This window comes from Poecilia reticulata, linkage group LG2, assembly GCF_000633615.1.
Source record: "Poecilia reticulata strain Guanapo linkage group LG2, Guppy_female_1.0+MT, whole genome shotgun sequence".
NCBI classification, from domain to species: Eukaryota; Metazoa; Chordata; class Actinopteri; order Cyprinodontiformes; family Poeciliidae; genus Poecilia; species Poecilia reticulata.
Genome location: NC_024332.1, coordinates 20,539,362 through 20,550,146, shown reverse-complemented (window position 1 = coordinate 20,550,146; position 10,785 = coordinate 20,539,362). Strand labels below are relative to the sequence as shown.

Genomic DNA, 10,785 nt, shown 5'->3' with positions numbered 1-10,785 from the left:
CTCCATGAAGCCTCTAAATGGAGCCCAGTTTGAATTTGATCTTTATTGATCCAAAGAGACAAACAATATCAGACACTAAATGACAGACATGAGAAAATAAACAAGAGGAAAATCTTGGAGGTCAGAGGTCATCATGATGATCCAGTCAGAGTCTCTTTACACTCAAACTGCTGCAGCTTCAACCTCTGAGGATCAACAGGACACAGAGATCATTCTCTACTTTACAGAGATCAGAACCTGCAGAGAGAAGAAGGATGGAGAGATCAGATCAGTGAATGTTTCCAGCCTCTCTCCAGCAGCAGTCAGTGACGCAGCACATCCAGTAGATGGTTTCCAGGCTACAGTCAGACTGATCTCAGAGCTGTGACCAAGATGAACCTGATCAGTTTTTTCCTGTTGAACTGAGAGAACAAGCAGATCTAAGATCAGATCTGCTGCTGCCACAGTTTGATGAATGAGGACCACTGTCTCTAGACATGTTGGACGGCTGGACGCTGGAGTCCAGCTGGACTTCCTGGAGACATGGACACAGCAACAACACTCATCTTCACACCAACACAAACACAGGAACACAACAAGCTGCTGCTCCTCTGATTGGCTGATTGCCGCCTCTGTGTCTAAGCCTGAACCATTCTCCTCCCACTGAAAAGCTGCAGCTTTACTGGGAACACTGGATCTTTGCTTTGATGCTAACTGGGTTTAGTTCAATACTGTTGACAGCAGCTGGACTCACTACAAACATTTACTTACTTTAGAATCTCAACAAGATCCTTCAGCCGATGAACATCTGACTCCTTCAAGCCATTCCATCTCAGGTCCAGTTGTGTCAGATGGACGCTGTTGGACTTCAGAGCTGAGGCCAGAAAATCACAGCTGATCTTTGACAACCTGCAGCGGAACAATCTGAATAAAGAATAAAAGATTAGCTTAAGCCAACAGGAAAGATTCTCATAAATATTAATGCCAACAAGCTGCTGCTTTAATAAAGACCTGTTGACTTCAGCTCTTAAACTCTGTCAGCTCCATCAATACAAACTCAGCTTCTGCAGCAAATCATTCAAGTTTCACACAAAACTAACAAGTCAGGAGGAAATATCATCAAATGGAGATTAATGCATAGAAATTAAACTATTTTAATTATTCAATAGCCAGAAAAAACATGAAGTCCTGGAGAATATTTAATGTCAAACTGACTGTAGGAGCAGAACCAGAACCAGAACCTGGTACTGGGTCATGTTGTTTTGGAGGATTTTAGTCAGCAAAATCATTCCAGGTTCTGATCAAAGTGTTGAAGCATCAATCATTGATTATAGATTTGTTCCTGTCAGATTCCAATAGCTGGAATTAATTTTTCTATACTGGGCTGAATGACCTTTGACCTGCTTCACATGAGGGGGATTTCTACACACTGGGGGTCCGAATGCTGTCCTGTTCTGACCTCAGACCAGCGGGTCCAACTCAGTTACACAGAGGGACTAAATTAAACTCTGGATCCAAGTCCAGGAACAAACTCAGAAAATATTTATTAGAACAGAAGATATAAACTTTGATTTTCTGATCAGTTATATATAATTATTCACAGAAATATCAATAATAATATAATTAGAATACCTCAGAGTCTCTAATCTGCAGCCTTCAATCTGTAGAAAACCACAGAGCTCCTTCACTCTAGAATCTCCCAGATTGCTGTAGCTCAGTTCAAGTCCTGTCAGATGGGTCGGGTTGGACTTCAGAGCTGAGAGTAGAGAAGTCCAGCTTGTCTCTGATCAACTGCAGCCCCAAAATCTGAATTAGGAATAAAATATGTGAGTTGAAGCCAGCAGAATGCAGGTTAAAATTGAAATATGAACAAATAAATAATGTAGAAAATTCATTTCCCTGAATGTAAAAGTCTCAGAAGCATGATGTCTAACATCTGATCCAATCAAACTGGTTTAAAGAGTCTTTGTTCCAGTGTGCCGGATGTGTGCATGGATCCCTCCATGTAAAGTGTGGGGTTCCCCCTTTGGAAAGTTTGAGCAAACAATATAAACATCTAGACACTTTTTTTTTCCAAAAATACTGATAGGGATTTTTTGGTATTATCATTTTGTTGTTACTTTAGTTCATATTCAGTCTAATGTTAGTCAGTGTAAAGTGTTCTCTTCTTTAAACTGTATGTGTGAACTGACCTGGAAGTCACAGCTGCCTGTTATCTTCATGTGAAACAGTTTGACCGAGATTTGAACCGGGCTCAGATCATGGGACAGATGTTAAATTGTTTTACGACCTTTGCTGTGTTTAGGTAAAATGTTTTACGACCTCAGCTGTTTYCTCYGCTGTCTTATCTTGCCTWTCCTCCCTCTTTGAAGTTTGATAATAAAAGACAAGCTCTACCCAAAGATTGGCAGAACGCTCTGTGAACRGCTCGGAGGAGCTGACAGAGTTTTTCTCCTTCTGCAGAAGTCGGCTAAAAACTCATATACGTTGTCTGTGGTTCTCTTTTTCCATGTAGGTTTCAGAAAATACCTAACAAATACTTACAAAAATATATACATGTAGTTTGTCAAATATTGACAATACCAAACAGATATGAAGAGGTAATTCATCTATCAACCCAACATAATTTCTGTACCAACTTCTTGCTCCCAGAAACTGGTCCACCTTAGAAGAATTTGAGAGTTAGGTGAAGTGGGGAAGAGTGGAAGAGCAAAACCATATCTGAGGTCAAGCAAAACGACCGAGTATAGGTGCACACAAAATCACACTAGAAACTTAACCTATTCCTTGACGAATGAGCCATCCAAGAAATAGTATTTTCAAAAAACAAAAAACAAACAAAAAAAAACTAAACAAAGGACAGCACCCTTAGCAAACTCAAAATGTGGCACCCATTGTCTCACAGTGTGCATTTAAGAAGGTAACCGTATGAGCTGCCTGACAAGTCACCTGGGCGCAAGAGCAAAACCAGCACTCCCAGAGAGGAATCAACACTCTGTTCAGCCATCAATATAATGTGGGATAGAAATAGAGGACCATCACTGAGAGGCAAGAACAAATGTCCTGTTTTTCCGTCTTCTGTCTCTCTGACAGGCACAGACTGAGAGCGTGTCTTAAGACTAGCAATGAATGTACCAGTAACCTCGTGCTCATCACAACTGTTCACCAGCGCATTTAGCTTTCTGACAGGCTTTCAGACAGGCTCCCGTGCATGTGGGAGTGAGTCCACATGCACGCACCCACTAGGTCGTTACCTAAAATCACCAAAACGCTCTTAATAGGCAACCTCCCCACAGAAGAGTTCACACTCCAGATGTAGTCTGTGAAGGGGAACATGTATAATATTAAAACTGATATCGCACACAGGAACACAACTGCCCAACTCAGAATCCTTGGATAGAGGCAGCACTTCAGCCCAATTATAAGGGTCACATCCACCTGTATCTTGAAGTAATTTTACAGGCACATTCCTACGACTATCTGCCAGGGATACATAACCCTCTCTTAAAAAAGACAGATAGGATTCCAGAGGTCCTGCAAAAACATTCTTTTTCTGCGGACTGACACAGGTGGGCACAGGCGCAGGCAAACAAGAAGAGTAAAATGAACATATTATTGTTTGCATTTTGTGAATATTATATTAATATAATGTATTCATGTACAGTCAAATGCCAGCTAGTCTTATAAGGTCCTGGTGCAGATTATTCTGACGCTGGCAACATGTAGATACTGAAATCCGATTGGACGGAACATCGTTAATCCATATAGACATATACAGGAATCCAAGAGAGATATTATAAGAAAAAAGCATAGACTTTTGGAAGTAATTTAATAATATTAATTGAAAAAGAATTACAGTTTAGGTTGTAGATATAAGATAGGGATTCGAATAGTGCTAAGGCCTCGCAGGCCCTAACCACTTGATGTATTGCTGGGGTTCAACCCTGGTTATGATGGTCAACAAAGACTTTGAAAATCTTAGAAAAATAAATTTTATTTATTCCCTAAAATGGTTTTAGAATATCTGACAAGAACACAACAGTAGAAATGAACTACTGGTGCAGAGTTTTTGGACATCAGGAAGACTTAATGATGAATGGTCGACACAACTGACCTGCTCAACACAGATCATCTACATGAGTAGGTGGGCTCTCTGAATGAAATTTAGTTATTTCAGATTTAGAAGTTATTCTGTTGCCATTGTTGTTTATCATTGGATTCTAATTTAGAATAAAATTTCAATAAAAAGTACAAAATATAGTTTAAAAATTTTTTTTTAGTAATAATTAGTAATTAAGTTCTGTGACACTGATATTTTTTCAAATATTTTATTTTGTTCTAATGAACCAGAAGTGGTGTGAGTGCTACCAGTTGAACAACCCTGCTCTAGAAGGTCCCAGTCTGGATCAGTTGGACCCAATGTTGAAGACGACTGCTGGCTGGACAGACGTTCAAAAGACAGTCGTACACACACTCCAGAAGATCATATGTGTTCAGTGTTTGCTGATGGAGAACCCCAGAGCTCAGATTCTCTGATTCTCTGTTTAGGTATTTGAATGGCTGAAATGATCCAAAGGATGAAGGACGTAGTCAGAGGCCAAAAACATCCAGAATCAACTTGAAGAAAGAAGAAGAAACAAGAGGACAATAGTGCTGAATCAGCATTCATACAATGAAAACATCTGGACTTACCGAGCCTTTCTGCAGTTCCTCACAGCTGGAACCAGTCTCAGTCGTCCTGGTTCTGATGTGTTGTACTTCTCCAGGTCCAACTCATCCAGAACCTCTGATACCTGCAGCATGAAGGCCAGAGCTGAACAGTCAGTCACTGAGAGTTTCTTCCCTGAATCCAGCAGCCGTTGGATCTCCTTATAAAATGAGACGTCGTTCATCTCCACCAGAGAGTAGAAGATGTTGATGCTTCTGTCAGCAGAGATTTTATCAGTGTTCATCTCCTTCAGGTTGGTGATGATTCTCTGGATGGTTTCTGGACTGTTCTCTGTCTGACCCAGCAGATCTTCTAAGAGTCTCTGGTTGGACTTCACAGTGAGACCATGAAGGAAGCGGACAAACAGGTCCAGGTGGCCATTTTTACTGCTGAGCCAATTTTTCTAGAGACTCAACCAGCTTCCTGTTCTCTTGATCTTCTTCAGCTCCATCTTCATACTTTTCCTCCTTGATTGTGAGTTGAAGCAGCAGGAACTCTATGTACATCTCAGTCAGGGTCTTGGGCAGCTCTCCTCCCTCTCTGGTCTTCATCATTTCCTCCAGAACTTTAGCAGTGATTCAGCATAAAACTGGGATGTGACACATGATGTGGAGACTTTTTGATTTCTTTATGTGAGAGATGATGCTCTTGGCCTTATCATCATCATCTCTGAATCTCTTCCTGAAGTACTCCTCCTTCTGGGGGCCAGTGAACCCTCTGACCTCTGTTACCATGTCAACCCATTTTGGAGGGATTTGATTGGCTGCTGCAGGTCGTGTGGTTATCCAGAGGAGAGCAGAAGGAAGCAGTTTCCCCATAATGAGGTTTGTCAGCAGAACATCCACTGAGCTGGACTCTGTAGAATCAGTCAGGATCTCCTTGTTGTTGAAGTCCAGAGGAAGTCGACTCTCATCCAAACCATCAAAGATGAACAGAACCTGGAATGTTTCAAAGCTGCTGATTCCTTTGGTTTTAGAAAATAATTTATGAATCAGTCCTAATAAGCTGAACTTTTCTTCTTTCAGCAAATTCAGCTCTCTGAAAGTGAATAGAAATATAAAGTCAATGTTCTGGTTGGTTTTGTCTTCAGCCCAGTCTAGAGTGAATTTCTGTGTTAACAGTGTTTTCCCAATGCCAGCCACTCCCATGGTCATTACTGTTCTGATTGGTTGATCTCTTCCAGGTGGGACTTTAAAGATGTCTTCTTGTCTGATTGTTGTTTCTTGTTTCCTGGATGCTGTTTCAATCTCTCTGACTTCATGTTCCTGGTTGACCTCTCTAGTTAACCCCTCTGTGATGTGGAGCTCTGTGTAGATCTGGTTCAGAGAGGTTTTATTTCCAGGCTCGGCAACGCCTTCAAAAAAATGTTGGAACATGGTCTTCAGAGACACTTTAAGGTCACGCTGACACTGACCAACAATATCTGAAGAGAAAAAGGGGAATAAAACCAAACAATATAAAACAATTTTGTGATATTCTCAGAGGGGTTTGAGCATTGATTTCTATGAAGGAAACATAATTCAACATTCACAGATGGCTATTTTCTACCAAAGTGTCTAAACCAGAATGTCATTCCAACTTTAAATATAAAATTAATATAAAATTTAATTTGTGATTTTCTGAAGAAATCTCAGTCTTGAGCCCACTGAGGTGACAGATAAAATAAATACAATGTTGAAACCTGGTTAAAAACTCTGCAATGTAACAAGAACTGCAAACAAGGAACTAACTGTACAGAGATTATTATAAGAAGTTTCACTCATTAAACCTCTTTCAGGGTTTTCATGCTAAAAGCATATTTCTGTAAGAGCCCAGATGAACATATTCATTTGCTGAGCTGGAAAACCATTAAACTGACAAAAACTAAGAATTATGTTTTTCATAAACATATCATGACTTTCTGAAAATTGTGACACGGTGCAGAAAGCTGAAATTTTTCCTAGTGAGCAGCTCTAGAAGTAAAGATACAGCTTTTTATAGTCACAACCACTATAAGGAACAAACTCATCCCAAAGGAACACTGTCGTTCTATTGGCTGGAATGGTTGCTAGGCAACATTGCTCTTTGATATGAGAAGGAGCCTAAACAATTCACAAGCAGGGAAGAGAGGTTTTTCAGCACTGCTCTGATCTGTGCAGATAATATTTACATATGATGAGTATTCATCATATGTAATAAAACATATGATGAATATGTTTTATTACATATTCATCTGAGCATGTCACGCTCAGATTTTCTGCAAGAAGCAGAAAATCTGAGCATGACAAAGATTTGAGGGAGAACAGAGACGATTTCAAAAAGAGCAGAAGTTTTAAGTGCAAGAAAATAAAATCCAGTTTTCAAGTTGAAAACTTGAAAACTGGATTTTCAAGTTTGGCTGATTGGCTGATGGAGTCATGTGACCAAAGTGTCAAGTTGGTCACCATTTCATTCATTAGTTCTTGCTGACTGCCACTGACCTCATTTTCCTTGACAAAAGGATCAAAACGTTTTACTTTCTTCCTCTGCTTACTAATTAGTTTTTAATGGCAGAATAAGGAGATTAACTCTCAGCTGATAGACAGTTCCACTAGCAGAGAATAAAAATGTTCATCCTCACCTGAATATTTCCAGCTGAGAATGGAAGAGTGGACGACTGATTCTCCAGTCGTGTGTCATATTTATGGAGTTTTACATGCATAGCTCCACATTAAAAGCTCCCTCTATGCAAATTCAGTGACTTAGTGTCGTTCCAATATATATGACAAATATTTTTTCTCCTATTTACTGCAGAGTATTTCCAGGTACATCCTATCCATTGCTATGGGTTCCTGCCTGCTTAATCTAACCTGTTATTGGTGTTTTCTGTCTGTGATGGCGTGTGAAGTTTATCGCTCCTCCCCAGGTGATTTCAACACAGCAGATCAGAAAGCCAGTATATCGCACTGTTTTTCAGTGTTGTCAGTTTGGCAATGAAATATGAACATAAGCTGCTTGAATGGCAGAATTTACTGAGATGTTGTGTCACTTGTTCATGACACAACCACCAGACAGAAGAGGAAGGTTTCCTCTTCTGTCTGGGTGGAGTAATTCAGACTCTGACACAGAGCAGCTGTTTCCTCTGCATTTTATTAAATACAATTTATCACCTTTCACATAGTCCTTTTAATTTTATTTTCTTTATTTTGTGTGCATGCTATGTTATTGTCTGAGGATAAATGCGGTTCGGTATCATCGTTTACATTTAAACAATAAAATATTAAAATAATGAAAAACATCGATTTGTTGCTTCTTGGTCTAAATAATAATGAATGTAGTCAAATTTCAGTGTATGTAATTGCGTTTTGACTCTTTGGAGTTTGACGTTGTCCACAGAAAAAGTTTGCGTAGCTGCTGCAGACTTTCACGCCAGCGAAAAAATGTGCATATATTTACGCAAACTTTGACACAAAGTTAATTTTTATACACACCGACTTGTGCGTAAAATATGGCACCGCACATTTTTTGTGCGCACGCAGCTTTACGCATGAGGCCCCTTGTAATTTTGTTGAGCAACCAGCATTTCACACCATGAAGAACACTTAGAGGTAATGATCTCAATAATCCACAATTTCCAGTAAGATTTTCATTGCTTTTATTTGCACAGCTTAGCAGGAACAGCTCACAGTAAGAAACAGAAAAAAGTACATAAGTTGCAAAAATGACCAAGTTATCTTCCTCTTAAACTGAGGTTGAGTGAACTTTTTAATAAATTTGCAGAAAACAGAGAGAGAGAGGCTCATACCTTTTCCTGGGTTGATTTATTTGTTCTTTGTGTAAAAAACATGGTAAACATCCAATATTCCCCAGTGGACAGATGTAGCCCCAAATATCTAATTGAAAATTCTTCAACTTGTTCTTGACAAAACCTGAGAAAGTTCTTGGATCCAACAAAAGAAAACCTCAGCGTGAAGCAGCAGTCTGGAGAATGAATACAGATTGTGAACCCTCATCTGTTGGCTGGTGGGTCGGCCTCATCAGGACTGCAGTTCTTCTCTCCAAACCCTGAAGGTCGTCACCATCTCTTCTCCATGTGAACACAATGTCTGCCCCGAGACAGAACCCTGAACATCAGTCAGTGGTTCTGCTTTATGCTGTTTTGCCTACGTAACTTTTCCCTTTAACTGATCAAGTCTCCCCTCTTTACTGGAAGATTCCTCATTTTGCCGTTGAAACTGTTGTGAAAGATTCTTCCTGCAGCCCCCAAACTCTCTGTCCACAAGAACTTCCTCTTTTCTCACAACACATCTGTTCAGTTCCTCATCTTACTGATTAATGTTTTAAACATTTGCAATCAGAATATCATATAAGTAACAAATACTTACTTTCTACATCACATTACTTTCCATTATTGATATCATTGTTCAATATTAATTCATTATTGATATTTGTAGCATTTGTAAATCAAACCCAGAAAAAACTCAATAAAAACAAATTGTCATTTTAAAGTGCAGAAGAACAAGTTAAAGCCCCTTCAGTTTTCTTTACAGTCAGAGCTAACTTGTTGCTGCTACATGGAGGAAGAACTGAGGAAGAGGACAAAAACCCAGAATATTGGCCCAGGGGTCAAAGGTCAAAGTGGTCAGCTCCAGTATCCCCAGCTGGTCCAGAACAACATGACCAGTGATCTCTCTTCACTAAAACAACAGAGCAAACTAAATAAACTCAGCGTTGCTTTAAGAAGAGTAAGAAGCCAAGATGGCCGCCTTTCCTGCTGCTCCGTCTTCACTCTCTGCAGTCCCAGCAGGAAGTGGAGACTCTTTCAGAAGAAGTGGGTCTGCATGCTGGCTACAAAGGCTGAAAGCATCAGAGATCTGTGAGCGAACAGCGCGGCGTTCTCGACTCACAGAGAAACATAGTGAGGCAAAGCGACCAGAACAGCTTCAATTCATGAAGCTCTATGAAATATTCAAGGTCAACAAAGTGACGTCAACATACAAACGACCTGCAGCAACAAGAGAAACGCACAAGTTTAGAGAGTCAACCTGAAATGAACAGAGCTGGATTTAACAGCCGCCCTGATCTGCTTTCAGGTTTACCAACTGATCCATCTGAACTCCCAGAATGCACCAGGTTCATACATCAACATGGCGGCACCAGGTCCAGTTCTGGTTCTGCTCACTGACCTCTTAGTCTCCTCTAGCCTGCACAGCTAGAGGTAGGCCACTTTCTGGAGCGACAATGATGCTGATCAAATATGCTGAGGTCTTTTAAAATAAAACACTGTAAATAATAATACTGTTGTAGTTTGATAACTAGCTTAACTAAGAAATTTGGAGGAAAAACAAGAGTTTTGATTAATTAAATGGTTCTCATGTATTTTATTTAAACATCTTCAGTCTGCATAACTAAAAAATATCCTTTTGCCTTAATCAGAAGCTTAAAAAACCTCAGATCAGATCAACTGAGCAGCATGTTTCTGTATCTGTGCACTATCAGCTGCACACAAAAAAACCCACAAAAAAATGTAATTAAAAACTTAATTGGAGCTATTATGGAGCTAAAAAAGTAAACCACCAAAAATATTTGACATAACACTGAGAATCAACGACTGTAATGCAAATCTTCATTATTTACAAATTTTACAATTACTAAAAAGATAAAAAAAATAAAATCATATAAATAAATATATAAGATCATATAAAGTGATTGATGTTCCTGAAAACTGCTCTAAATGTTTCCGTGGGACATCCAGGTCTAAACTGGTTAAACTGGTTTCTGTGATGGAAGCTGAAGTTTCCCTGCAGTTTCCAGTAAAGCATCTTTTTATCTGTGGAGCTTTGAGGAACATTTTCATGTCAGCAGCAGAAGAAGAAGCAGCAGAGAAAAGAGGTTTGAAGTGTCTTTCATGATTCAAAGCTGAACTGAAAATGATTCCCATGTTTCCATTCTCAGATCATTTCTGGTTCCAGGATGAAAATGAATCAGAGAGAAAAAAGATCAACTTTCCAGTTGAATCCAGTTCAGATCAAAACTCCATGAAGCCTCTAAATGGAGCCCAGTTTGAATCGGATCTTTATTGATCCAAAGAGACAAACAATATCAGACACTAAATGACAGACATGAGAAAATAAACAGGA

General features: G+C 39.5%; 1 protein-coding gene and 1 pseudogene across 1 annotated transcript in view; both read right to left on the bottom strand.

Moving 5' to 3' along the window:
* Positions 1-9: 9 nt before the first annotated feature.
* Positions 10-10,785, bottom strand: part of LOC103456824 (protein NLRC3-like) — a 41,268-nt gene continuing 30,492 nt past the window's right edge. Inside the window, exons 11-12 of the mRNA XM_017303713.1 lie at positions 8,958-8,967; positions 10-233 (exon numbers count right to left, since the gene is read on the bottom strand). Of these exons, the coding sequence (XP_017159202.1) occupies position 8,967 (1 nt within the window). The 3' untranslated portion in view covers positions 10-233; positions 8,958-8,966. The remainder of the gene's footprint in view (positions 234-8,957; positions 8,968-10,785) is intronic.
* LOC103457162 (protein NLRC3-like) lies at positions 747-8,194 on the bottom strand (annotated as a pseudogene).